Genomic DNA, 14248 nt, shown 5'->3' on the forward strand with positions numbered 1-14248 from the left:
CTGAATCCATTATAGTAGCCCCGCCCCTTTATTCCCTCGTCATGCCTGCTGAGAACATGGCTGTGAAGGCATGTCCAGGCAAAACTCCCATAAGTCTCACTCAGCTGACTTTTATATGTGTGTGTGGGGTGACTGTGAGAAAAGGCTTTGCTCTGTTTACATGGCAACGGCCTCACTATGGATAAAACTTCTGAATCTCAGCCTGGAGAGAGAAACAAAGATAACAAGTTTGGGGACTTTTTATGTATTAGAATTTGTTCTAAACAAAATATTTTTCTTATTTGTTGCTCATCCCCACAATGAATGAATCATAAAGTAACAGCATTATTTTTTAATAATAGTTTTTAAGATTTTCTGTCTTTCTATTTAACTATCTCAGAGGTCTAACTTTTTTTTATCCCTTATTTTTTTACTTTTTTAGCTCATAATAAAGACTTTTAATCCCACATTTTAACATTTTGTTCATAATTAAAACTCAATAGCCCATAATCTTGCATTATTTCCTCATAATGTTGACCTTCTATCACATTATTTTGACCTGAAATGTTTCACCTTTAATAACAGTTTCATATCTACCTGCCAAATACGTAAGATACATGAAATAAAACCCTTCCTTTTTACTACAAACTACTTAAATATGTAGCATTATTTTTAAACTAATAATAAATAAATAACACATTTTATTTATAGGCGCCTTTCAAAACAGTCATGGTCACCTTACAAGGCAGGATTAAAAAATAACTATGTAAAAATAAGATTGATACAATTAACAGGACAAGGAAAGTGTATCAAAATAACTAAATAAACTGTATTAAACATTAACTAATGAAGTATTTAATTACTGATTGCATTACAAATAATTTTCATTTCATAATTACATCTTATTATATCATAATCTCAATTTATATCCCATAATATTGACTATTTTTTTAAACATATCTATTTTCTTTTAAATTAGGCTTAGCTGACATATAAATGTAGGTAAAGACAGAAAAAAATATAAATATTTGCGTTTCATGAATGTATCAAACAGTTAGTGTAAACACATGACAGACAAAGATAACATTATATGCTTGTTTTAATTTATAACATGAAAAATGTAGGAATCAATGAAAACTGCAGAATAAAGAGAGAAACTTTCCAAGGCAGAGTTCAGGTAAACAGAAACTTACAGGACATGTGAGAACTGTCTGTGAACATGAAAAAAACAAAAACTGTACAATACAAAAAGAAAACAACATGTTGTACAAAAGGAAAAGAAATGAACTGTTGTTGGTATTTTCTGATGGGATCAAAGTGAACATATTAGAGTTCAGACTAACTTTGAACAGTTTTTAAAAAGATTTTAAAAAACAAGCAAGAGGCATTCAAATAAAACTGAAGCACCATTTTCTCATAAACATAGAGATGACTTTTCCTCAGGGAGCTTTTTATTTAAAAGGATCATTTCTATTTAAGTGTTTATTTTCACATTTACTCTGTACACATGCACTTCATGCTGTTAGCACAGCAGCCGTCTGAATCAGAGCTCAGTTTCTCCAGAGATACACAAACATATTCAGGGATGTTCTCAGAGGAGTATCAAATAAATCACAGAGGGATGCAGAGACGATGAACGAGAACATCATCGTCGCTCCAACATCTTCAAACATCATAATACAGGAGTTTTGAACCTGGTCGTAATGCTACTTATTTCTGTTAGAAATTGCACTTAGCTCAGAGAAAATACAAAAACACTGATGTCATCTGTGTCACAGACGTTAATCTCTTGTGGGGAATATTTCTCATGTGGATCAAACATTTCTGATGAGCACAAAAACAAAAGAGGCGACTCCAAGAGAAACAAGTTTAAAGAACGACTCAAACATCCTCCGTTTACTTCTCTGGCTCCGATCTTCATCTGTTCCTCGCTGCACATTTTTAAAGGTCACATCAGAAACGACTCCTCTTCCAAAGGTCACTAAAATAGTGCAAAAATATTTTCATATAAAGTCCATGCAGAGTGTGTTTGTGCACGAGAGCCTTGTGCATACATCAGTAACAATAAAGCTGCAGCGTGGAGGGACAATGATAACACAACCTCTTAATCAGCCCAACAAAGAGGAGACTCAACGGCTCCTGCACGGAGACTAAACAAGATAAGGTGTGTGAGACGGTTCTGTCTGTGAGGATCAGCTGCTCGTGATGCAGTGATTCTTCTTCTTCTCAGGGTGGCGGCCGAACAAAGACAGCATGACATCATGTTTACCGGCAGCGCCGTAGTGCTCAAGTTCAAGACAGTTTCAGGACTTTGGACTTGAAATTGAACTTGATCTGGAGAATTGACTGCATTGGGGGAAAAAAAAATATTGAGGTTACTGCAAATGCTGGAGGTGTGCTGTCTTGATCGACTCCAGGATGCCCAAAGAGGCGCCACAAATCCTGAGTGTTGCTTTTTACAGCAAACACAGGCAAGACCAGAGCAACATGTTCGATATGTAGAGGAAGCATTGAGGAGAAGACGCAGACAAGCTCAAACTTTGGCACACATTCCTCCAGGATGAACCCAAGAAAACTTGGACTTTGCAAGCCGCCTCTAAACCGACTCAACCGCTGGGTCCAAGACGCTTTGTTGGTTAAAATCCAGCAGAGTGGATGAATGAATCTCTCCTTTAAGAGCGGAGCAGCGAGCGTGTACACACGACGCACAGTCTGAAGCTAAATCTGCAGACACGCTGACAGGATCAGTGTTTTCTGCACATCTTAAAAGGTCACACACGGTCAGTCCAGAGCCAAACAGCTCCTCTCTTCAAAGATCCTCAAGTAAGGGACTTCTGGGGTCAAGGTTTGGAGCCTCGACTACGACCCTGGCAGTCATCAACATTGTAAACATCAGGTTTGTGTCCAGAACCATAGAGAGTCTCAGCTTTAGAGCGACTCAGCGAAACAGAGCATTACATCTTCTGCACAAAGGGGCAATCTCACAGACGAGGAAGATGAGGGTTTGATGAAGGAAGAAGTGGAGCAGGCTCTCAGGTAGTGAATATAAAAAGTGTGATAATTCATTAGAAGTTATAAAAGTTTAAAATGGATTCAACACCTCGGACACACGGCTCGTCTGAGCAGCAGGAGATAATGTGTGGGTCATCGTATCAGAAAAACTTCTTTTTTTTTTTTACATTGTACTCAAAACTTCTCCTAACTCTTTTAAAATGTTGTTAAAAGTAAACATTAAAAGAACGCCACAACATCTCCAGCCAGGCAGCGCCCCCTGCTGCTCAGGCGTGCACAGTGACTCAGGTGTTAGGACACAATGTGCAGTAATAATCAAAAGGAAAGAAATGGTATAAACACTTATACCATATACTCATACATCACTATACACACTGTCGTAGCTTATGATTTGTGACTGTAGCAGCACCTTCAGTTTATATTCAAGATAAATCTCCAGTGATTCAATGAAACGCAAAGATGCTTAAATATGTTTGAACACGGGGAGAGATGAGAGTGAGGAGGATCCACTTTAGCATTCAACGATACAAGAAGGTATAAAAATATAGATTTGTTTAAACCAGAAGCTCGCTGACTTCAACACTCATCCCATAAAATGCATATTTACACCGGCATCTTTCGACCGTGAGGGGATCAGGGAGAGGAAGACAGGAAGAAAGAGGAGAGTCTGAGGGGACAGGAATCAAAAACAAAATATTTCAGGGTTATAAATTTGCACTTTTGGAAACTCAAGAGTGGAGAGGAAGATCAGAGCCACGTGTGAGAAATGTTTTGAGATTTCAATCAGAATATAACTCCACTGATAAAGTTTTCAAACAGCTGAAACTTTCACCCAACTTTGTTTACCTGCTGGACTCTGAGTAAAGTCTGCAAGAAGTCGGGTGAGCTGATGTGTGACTGCAAGAACTTTAGGGGGACATTCATCATGAGTGTGAGCGGGAGGGACCGATAACGCTTATTTCTTGCAAACGTGGAAGAGCGATGAATAAAAACAACTTTTAGAAACTTTTCCATGACATGTTTCTTGGATATAAATGTAAAAACTGGGTCTACAGCCAATCACAAAATGTCTTATTATTTTAAATGACATGAAAAGTATATCTAAACAAATATATGTCTTATTTGTTATTTGATATATTCTGCAGTGTCATGTCTTCATTCACTGAATGTCACTTTTATTTTAATGCTCCTACAGTTCAGATGAAGAGGTGAACATGTTGTGCTATAGAAATAAAGCTGCCGTCATTTCTTTGAAGTTTTCCTATGATTTCCTTTTGCAACAAGAAGTCAGATTTCAAGTTTCTTTTCCCTCACATTTTTGTGCTTCAAATGTGATCTTTTTGTGTCTCTTGTATCTTCTAGTAAATTCATAAATCTGTGATGTATGTCAGGATAATTCAAGAACATGAGTTACATCATATAATTCTGACTTTAAAATAAAATCTCAAACCCATTTTCGACACATGGCCCTCCTTCTCTTCCTCTTTGGCACCAAACAGGTTAGCAGTGACGAATCCAAAGAAAGAAATACCGGAGGAGGAGGCAGCAGGTTGATGTGTCTGTGTGTGTGTGTGTGTGTGTGTGTGTGTGTGTGTGCGTTAATCAGCACACACACACTGTGTTCTTGTTATGCTGTTGGAGAACAGGAGACGCAGTACTGGACTCCTTCTGTTTCTTCTCTGTGTTGTGTTGAACCAGCGGCGGCCTGTCTGCAGTCCTGCGCCGCGCTCTCTTCATCCGCGAGCCCGTCAATGACGAAGACGCCGATGGGGATCCGTCTAAAGTCCTTTTAGCGTTTGCTGTCCTGCCGTCAGACAGACTGGAAGGCTCAGTGATGTTCGAAAACAGCGGCGTCAGAGAGAACGGGTCGGACAGAGTCAGGTGGTACAGGCTGTTGCTTCCTGAGAGTCCGTCTTTTCTCTCCAGGGTGGGGAGGAGCTCGCACACGGCTGAGGGAGAGTCGTCCTCTGGAGGGCGCTGCAGAGGATAGAAGAAAGAGATGTGAGGACAAACTTCATCACCTTTTCTCCTATTGTAAACCCTTTTTTTAACACATTAGCCTTCAATTAGAATCAAAACCAGCCTGTTAAAGTACTTCCTTTTTCTTCTGCTGTCGAGCACAGACTGTAAAAGATTTCTCCAGAAACAAAGCTTTAAGTTAAGGAGAAAGATCCTTTAATTCTAAACTAAGGAAGGACTAAACATTTCTCTCTTTAAAGCTCCCACACTGCTTTAAAAAATAAGTTATCTTCAGTCACTGAACTCAGAAGTTGCGGGTCTCTCGCTGCCTTGTTTTGATAACTTGTTCGAGGTTTGCAAGATTAAATTCAAGACTTCTTCAGAATCAGAATCAGAATCAGCTTCATTGGCCAGGTTTGCTTGAACCAAGCGGCAACCTCCAGTCTAAAAATATGAGTCAATGCGGAAGTGTTGAAAGCTGCAGTTCATTGAGGATCCACTTGAGGCTGGCTCCGGAAGTACCGGAAGTCACATACACATGAATGGGAAAAAGACGATCTTTACAGCAGAAATAAACATGTTTACAGCCTGGTATAAAAGATGAGTGTAGTCTGGATAGCTCATTTCTCGATGTCCTCTCACTGTGAGGGGGGGTGAATTTCTTTCTAACGCGGCAGAATCGAAGATATTGAGATTGCTAGTCTTCCAATGAGAGGCACAGCTGCCTGTGGGAACACTGCAGCTGTTGGCTAGGAGGCTCAAACTCCGCCTCTTTACGTCACACTGGCTCGACAGAGGCCATATGGCTGCCGCTGCCAATTTGCTTCAAAACAGCTCTTCAGGAACAGATGGGTGACGTCACGGATACTACGTCCATATTTCATACAGTCTATGGCTTGAACACACAAGGAATTTGACTTAGGTAAACTGTGCTCTCTTTGTACAAGGCATAAGAATAAGACATAAAAATAAAAATAAAAAATATGATAACAATAACATCAGCTATAAATACAAAAGAACAACAAATAGGCATGACTAATATGTACAGGCTAAAATAATATGATAAAAGTGCAGTGGTGAGTTGCAGAGGTAGTTTCTTAAGACCAAAACAAAAACTCAACATCACTGCTGCACAGCAGAATGAACAGCAGTAAGCAAAGATGTTCTTTATACATACTATAACCCAGAGTGCAGAATCTGTTCTGCGTATCCTGCAGGTCGCCTCATGCAACCAACCTGCTGATTCCCCACGAATAAAGCAAGAGCATATATTTAGACTGAACGATGTCGACATTAAACAAGCTGAGGATAAAATCTTTACCTCATGAAGAGAAATTCTCTTCTTCATTTCAGATCTAGAGCAACAGACGTGACCCAACATGTGGCTTCCTTAACATACAGGTGACAGCAAACGTGAAACCCTGCATTCCTTGTTTGAATCACCCTGCAGCTAAATGAACGTTTCAAAGAGTGATCGAAAGGTGACCTCTTAGCGGTTAAATAAAGCTTATTGAGGCACATAAAAATATCTATTCAGACAATTCAAGGAAACGTTGCTGCATTGATGTTTTATAACCGGATTAAATAAATATTTGTGTTGCGTATAATGACATAAAAGAGCTGTTGCATGGTCTGCAAGGTAAAATAACTGTTATTCACACAGGGAGTGTTGATGCTTTGAGGAGAAGGATTCGTTCGTTGGATGCTTTGGATGCTCTAAACGGTTATTTTGAACGAAAGCTGCAAAATAATTCCTGCAAGACAGTTATCGGATCTCTGACGCCTGATATGGATACTTTACAGAGACACAAAGATTATGATGTTTGTGTGATGTGTTCTTACCTGCAGGAGAGGAGTGTCAGCGCGGGACACGGAGGTGGGAGGACTCTGGGAGATCTTGGATAAGTCGAGCAGCACCTCCTCGTGGTGCAGGACATCCTGACAGGAACCATACTCCTGCAGTGCGATCACGATGGCGCTGGTGTTGTCGGCGCGCAACATTCGCTGCCGCCATCGCAGAAGAGCGTGGCTGACCAGCTGCCGGGCGCTTGATACTCCACACGGTGCCTGCAGGGAGGAAGACCGTTATGTACTTATGTTTTTATACATCACTGGTTTCACAGAGAGAAGCCCGTCTCACACTCACCATCGCCTCGTCGTTGTTCTGACACATGGAGATCGCCTCCTGTGGTGGGACCATGTTCCACAAACCGTCACTGCCCAAGACGATGTAGCGGTGTTTCCTGGGGTCAAGGGTCACCACACACGTGTCCGGCTCTGGAGAGACCACAAACTCCCCGCTGTAGAAGTCGTAGCTCCACAGATCACCTGAAGCAGAGAGGAGAACCTTAGCTGCAGGATGACGGCCGGCTGGACGAAGCGACGTCTTCATTTTTTTCTTTAAATTCAGTACGGTGACAAGAAAGTGAAGTCATCTTGATTTCAGCAGTTATATATATCCTTCCTGTAGCTTTCAACAACGCAGTAGACGCAAACTGAAGAGCTGAATGAAGTTTGTCCACAGTGGACAAGTCGATATGTATGTACAGGGATCAATAATATCCTGATTACATCGGTTTTTCACAGTCTTAACAAGGATTTAATAATCACAGTGCGGACCCCTGAAGCAGCCTTTGCAGCTGATATTTACCAAAACACAGCGCCCTTCAAAATGTCAACACAACTCCAGCACATCCATGTTGTTATCGCTGCACCGTACGTTCTTCCTTACCTAGAGCTCGAGCTACAGCCAGGAACGGTATCTGGTCGATGACGGTGCTCCGGCGGACGGGGCCGTTGTGACTCAGCCTGGGCCTCTTCCAGACAACCCGATTCACTCCGGACTTTTTAATCACGCTGTTAAAAAATGAAAACAGAAAAGCAACAAAGAAAAGAGTCAGAGAGGATTCAGGATTATTCACACCAGCGTTTTTTAAACATCTTGTGTATCACGCCTTACCTTCCTCCCAGACCTTCAATCCGCTCCCTTTCTTTGGGCAGCTCAGGTTTGTGGTCTTGCGTGACTTCCTCTGCTCTGAGGAACGGGTCTGTGGGATCATCCTGGACCCCTAAAACCACCGCAGAGTCCCCAACGTGGGCGACGTACATGCGGTTTCCTCGGATGACCACGACGCTGGCTGTGGTGCCGGATGTGCTCGGGAGGCCTGTGAGAGTCTTTGGCCATTCAGCTGCAGATACAACAGAGAGAAAATGAGAAGTCATGTCGTGCTAATGTTATCTTACTGCTGTTCTGCAGTTAATATTTAGACCTTTGGTGCCTTTAATGAGATAAAAACAGCTGAGGAGAGAGAGAGAGATGGGGAGAGAGAGAGAGAGAGAGAGAGAGAGAAGAGAGCATTCAACAAAAATCCATGGTTGGAAACAAGCCGTGGCTGCTTGGATCTACCAGGGAACATGCTGGGCACCTCATTCTGCATCACCATCTTCACCTCCCCTGGAACATCTATAAGATGTAACATTAACTATTACTAAAATTAGCACTGTCTAACTAGATATGTGTGTTAATTACATTAATATGCATTTTTTTACTTTCTTTTCATGATCTTTAATCATTACTTTGAGCATACATTGATCACCATTATTTTGACTGTTACTTTTATTATTATTAATATTATTACTTGCATGTTTTCCTATTTTAATACTGTTATTACTCTTAATGTAATCATCATTGTCATATTTACTGATTTATTCAGCTCTTTACCTGTTTATTTATTGGTACTAAATTATTGTATTATTATCTTCTATATTAATCTTATTTTTATGTGTATGTATGAATGTATATATAGTATTGTTATTGCTATTATCATTTTATTATATTTATTTATTTTTTATTTATATAAAACATAAAAAGATGTTTGAATATTTGACCTGTATTGTAAAGTTTGTGTTTTGCCAATAAAACCAATCTTGAAGAAAACAAATCAGCACTGACAAACCCTGTATCCTTCAGAAACCCTGCCTCTGCAGATCTTAATGATAAACTGCTTCTGCACACTGAACTGAAGCACACTGACCTATATAACTAACAGCACAGAGGAGTGATAGAAACCACCACTCTGTTTTTATCTGCTGTTATTCCTCTTAAAGACTCAGTGATATATTCAGCCTGACGACATCACGCTGTGTATTTAAGGACAGTCCAAAAGACACAGTCCCATCTCTCCACTCCTAACAATGTAATCAGAGTCACACACACTGTGTGTGTGTACACGCTGTGTGTTACCAGCTGTTAAACAGCTGACATGTCGGGGCATGTCCACCTGAGTGTTTCTCTGTGGAGCAGAGAGCACAGACGCTGCCTCCACATTCAGGGAGCTGTCACACGCACAGCGAGGAGAAGACAAAGCTCACTGTGGTGGAGTGAGGACGGGAAGCTAACGTGTGGACATGATGTACTTCTGAGTGCCGAGGCTGCTTTGTTTAGAGGCTTGAAGGCTAATGCTGTGTTTGCTTGCTTTACGGATGCTCGGAGTTCCCGGGTTGGAAAGAAAGCAACGGACAGATACGACTTTTACTAAATCAGGCTTATCAAATGAGCCAAGAGTTAAGTTGTTATTCTTCCTTTAACCATTAAAGCTCCTGTGTAGAGATCTCAGCTGCTTCTAAGACAACCCTGAGCAGTGGTTTCAGACTTCAGAAATAACATCATATTAAAGTCAGTCTTTATGTTGATGGTGTTGTTTCCTTCTGTGGGTCATACAGAGGCATCAGTTTTAATCTCTGTCTAAGTGTCACATACGGTGGTTACAGTAACCAATCTTGTGCATTACTTACTGCAGAGATTCTCCCTGATCAATACATTTGACTCTCAAAAGAAAGCAGGATGAGTGTTTTGTTAAAAGCACGGCTTACACATCTACGGGATGAAATCAGCAAAGAGATGAAAGGTGCATTATTGCTCAAAAGGGGGCGCCAAAAGCGACACTACAGGTCCTCGCTGGAGGTTCAAGTAAACGTGTACCTTGGTCTGCCATGTTTAAAACACGTCTGTTTGCTCTGTGACCAAAACTATCTCCGACTTCTTGAGTTGTTCCTGCGTTGAGAAAGCCTTCAGTATGTTTACAAAGTCGTGAACCGAATTTCAGATTACTCCCACATCACATGAACGTACAGTTAGCCCAATAAAAAAACATTTAGGATTTCAATAATGACCAAACTAATTCTAGTTCTAACAAATTGACGGTCTAATTTTTTTCGCCTGATACATGTAACGTCTACGTAATAACAGAATTGTCTAAATCCATGTTTCATTCAAGCTAACTGTAAAATCTTTAAGGTGTAGGCCACAAATAAAGCTTGATCCCCAACATATCACATCTGATACTCAAGTTTTTGAGACCTCTACGTCATTTCTGTGATCGTTTCTTTTCCTTGAAAGAACGGAATACGTTTGCACATGTGCAATGTGCCGATAATCCACCAGGGGGCAGAAGGCGTGGCCCAGAAGACTTTTGGCTAGCACATCAATAACGGAGGTGAACGCGTACGGACACTTTCGCCCGTTTCAAAAATGTTATTTTTCTGATTTACATTGATAGGACTGCAGAGAGGGGACTGTGTCTTTTGGACTGTCCTTAAATACACACCGTGATGTCGTCAGGCTGAATATATCACTGAGTCTTTAAGAGGAATAACAGCAAACAGACTAAACAGACTAAACAACCGAATAAACAACAAATTAGGTCAAATACAAACTTTAGAGGTAAAAAAAAGAATATGTAGATCATATTCGTACATACATCATACCTACAATAAATTTGCAGTCTTTGAAGGTGTCTCTGTCTTTATGTCGGGGGGCAATGACTATTTGAATAATCGGTGAATACTTTATGACTATTGAAGAGTATTTTTGCTTGAAATGCCCATCCATTGTCAACAATCTGCTCCATGAGACTGTTGAGATTCTTTCCTTTGTTATGTAAAATGAAGCCATATCAGAAAGAGATACCGTAGCTTGGTAGTTAGACATCTATTTTAGTTACCGCTGTATTGTAACAGGTATCGCTGTTGTTTGAATTTTAATAATATGATCAAAAGTTAAAAATGTAACAAAAAAACGTCCAAATGTTCTCCTGGAAGTCGAAGATACCTTTAAAAAGTGAACTGAATAACACAGAGAGAAGTTTCCTCATCTCTTATTACACATTATAGGTACATTATGTGAAGTATCGCACGGTATCGCGATATGTATCGTGACCCATGTATCGATAAGTAAGTTGTAACTTGGAGAAGTGTTCTGAACTTACGTAACTTCTTCCACATCGCGTGGTGGCAGGCTACAAATCCTTTCCGGATCGCAGCGCAGACCTCCCGGTCACAGTCGGACCAGAACCCGCGCTGCTTCTTCATCAGGTCCCACAGACACTCCCTGGCGAACTGGGCCGCCTCCCGACCCCCGTGTCCGTCAAACACCGCGAAGAAAGCCACGGACCTGCGGGACCGGTTCACGGGGCTCTGCTGGGCTCGTGTGGGACTCTCTCCTCCCGGGGACGGCGGGTCCACTGATTGACTCTGGTCCTCCGTCGGTACCGGGTCACATGACGCGTCTGAGACCTGCAGGGAGCCCAGACTCTCCCCGTGCGTGTGCCAAGCCGCTGAGTCTCCCCCGCGACCCTCGTCCTGTTCCCCCGCAGAAGGCTCATCCTCTCCCGGCTCGGGCTCCACGATGACCTCGGTCACATCCTCCATGTACTTCCTTCCTCCCTGGTCGGTGAAAACGCTCACTCTCATCAGAAGTGCGTTCTCCATCTCTCCCTGGTTCCTGTAGTACGGATTGAGGGTTCCTGGATCATATAAATTAAAGGAGAGGACTCTTTAATGCAGCGTTGCGTCCTGCCTTTGTTTATGTTGGAGCGTAGTAGGCATGCTCCAACGCGATGACGTCAGACCTACTCTTCTTCTTCTACTTCTTTTTGTTGTTTAATGGCGGTTTGTGATCATTACCGCCACATACAGGGCAGTGGAGAGATAACATGTTTAAATTAAGTCCCATTTTAATTATTTTAAGTTGCATTAAAGTAAAACTGGAGTTATGATATGTTCTTTTTTTCCAAAGTGCATGGCATGGACCACCCCCCCCCCCTCCCACTTGAATCACAATTGTATTTATTACATTTTATTTAACCAGGAAAACCACATTGAGATTAAGTATCTCTATTTCAAGTGTGTCCTGGCCAAGATCAGCAGCAGCACGTTCCAACAAAGTTACAGACAAACAACAAAGAATTCTAAAAGATGACAATGTATCATGAATTTCAGAACAAAAGTCATAAGTCAAAACATCTACAAGCTGATGCACCTTCAGTCTGCTTTTAAAAACATTTGAAGGGACAAGCTCACTCACACATATTATATAGGCTTGGTATGGCTACTTTTGTGATACCATAAAAAAAATTAAAATGCACGTATTTACTTTGTATTTGAGATAAACACAAGTTACTTGTGCTGAAAGAAAGGGTGAGTGCTTCAGTGAAGAAACCCACCCCACTATGCCCTGTACTAGTAAGTTTAGTAGTCTACCCCATGACTCCTAATGTCCCCCAAAGCCTGAGATAGAAAGGACAGATGGGGAGTGAGAGCCAGCACATCACTGGGGTTATCAAGTTTAACAAACCCAGGTTCCATACATGCAAGCTCCAGGCAGTGACAACACCTGTACTACCTACTCTAGCACCTGGCCCTTAGCAGCTCCCACCACCCACCACACAACAAGAAGTCTGCAACTAAATATTAAAAGACAGGGGAGGCAGAGCCAAGAGGGTAGTTTAGAAATGAAACATGCAAAGACAGCACGACCAGTTCTGGGGTTAAGAGTATGCAGCATGTGTCCACTAGGTGTCACGTTTGTACTGTAGGTCACTGATAGAGACTTTCTCCCAGAGGAGAGGAGAGAAACACAACTAGGGTCGACAACAAATAGCACAAGCAGTGTGGCTTTAAGATTAGGCTTCACATGCAGCCATACATCTTGGTTACTCTGATGTCCCATGATTAATGTCATTGATGATCATAGTGTGTATTCCCAAAGTTTCAAAACAAACAAACAGGCTTAAAGTACCTCATTCTTGCCTGATAGAAGATTTCAGCTGCTCAACAGTTCAGGGTCTTCTTTCTCGTATTTTCAGTTTCAAAGGGGAACGAGTCAGGACTGCAGGCAAGCCAGTTCAGCACCTGGAGTCTTCTACTACAGAGCCATGCTGTTGTAATATATGCAGAATGTGGTTTGGCGTTGTCTTGCTGAAATATGTAAGGTATTCCTGAAGACGTCATTGTCTGGATGGCAGCATATGTTGCTCCTAAACCTGCATATATATTGTTCAGCATTAATGGAGCCTTCACAGATGTGGAAGGTACCCATGCCATGGACTCTTATGATCCCCATACCATCAGGGATGCTGGCTTTGAACTGTGAGCTGGTAACAAGCCGGGTGGTCCCTCTTCTCTTTAGAGCGGAGGACACAGCGTCCATGATTTCCAAAAAGAATGTCAGATTTTGAGTCATCAGACCACAGGACAGTTTTCCACCCAGTCCATCTTAAAGTGGCTCAGGTCCAGAGAAGTCTCTGTGTTTCTGGATTGTGATTATATTGTTACATATAAACTCTACCTCTTTGACCCTCACTAGGTTGACTGAAAGTTAAGTTGAGTCTCTATTATTATTACCATTATGATAATGAGGGTATTGACATTCATAGTGATGATTGGGATGATGGTGATGATAATGTTAATGGTTGTTGCCATTGTTGGTGTTGTTTTTGTTATTATCATCAACCAGAAATAGTTATAGTAGTACCACTGCTCAATCAATCAATCAATCAATCAATCAATCAATCAATCAATCAATCAATCAATCAATCAATCAATCAATCAATCAATCAATCAATCAATCAATCAATCTTTATTTGTATAGCGCCAAATCACAACAAACATCATCTCAAGACTCTTTTACAAACAGAGCAGGTCTAGACCACTATATGTCAAATTATGAACAGAGACCCAACACCAAGACAGGATAAGACTCAGTCTGACCCCACCTTAATCCACCATGAGCATTGCACTTCGCAATATTTAGCTAGTTACAGCAGCGAGGAAAAACTTCCTTTAATAGGCAGGTACTGCTGATCATGGTAACTCAATTTTAATTGTATTGCTCTCTCACCACTCTGATTTATCTCTCTCTTCCTCAGTTTGTGTTGTTTTTATTTAATTTGCTCTTTGTTTTCCTCATTGTGTTTGCTGTAAAGCACTTTGGATAAACTGTGTTGTGTTTAAGTGCTAT

General features: G+C 41.3%; 1 protein-coding gene across 1 annotated transcript; it reads right to left on the reverse strand.

Annotated features, from left to right (window-relative positions):
• Positions 1-1060: 1060 nt before the first annotated feature.
• On the reverse strand, positions 1061-11882 carry ppm1da (protein phosphatase, Mg2+/Mn2+ dependent, 1Da). Its single transcript, XM_034701390.1, has 6 exons — positions 11217-11882; positions 7910-8138; positions 7682-7806; positions 7097-7278; positions 6793-7017; positions 1061-4968 (listed from the first exon to the last, which is right to left on the reverse strand). Exons 1-6 carry the CDS (start codon positions 11716-11718, stop codon positions 4594-4596), a joined length of 1638 nt encoding a protein of 545 aa, XP_034557281.1. The 5' UTR covers positions 11719-11882; the 3' UTR covers positions 1061-4593.
• Positions 11883-14248: the final 2366 nt, after the last annotated feature.

Source organism: Notolabrus celidotus, chromosome 14 (genome assembly GCF_009762535.1).
Source record: "Notolabrus celidotus isolate fNotCel1 chromosome 14, fNotCel1.pri, whole genome shotgun sequence".
NCBI lineage: Eukaryota > Metazoa > Chordata > Actinopteri > Labriformes > Labridae > Notolabrus > Notolabrus celidotus.

What these genes read in the sequence shown, in the direction of transcription:
- ppm1da (XM_034701390.1), bottom strand. Translation starts at nt 11,718, where the DNA reads ATGGAGAACGCACTTCTGATGAGAGTGAGCGTTTTCACCGACCAGGGA. An exon ending in ATTGAAGGTCTGGGAGGAAG is followed by an intron (nt 7,807 to 7,909) that starts GTAAGGCGTGAT and finishes ATTTTTTAACAG; the next exon opens with CGTGATTAAAAAGTCCGGAG. An exon ending in CTGACACTCCTCTCCTGCAG is followed by an intron (nt 4,969 to 6,792) that starts GTAAGAACACAT and finishes TATCCTCTGCAG; the next exon opens with CGCCCTCCAGAGGACGACTC.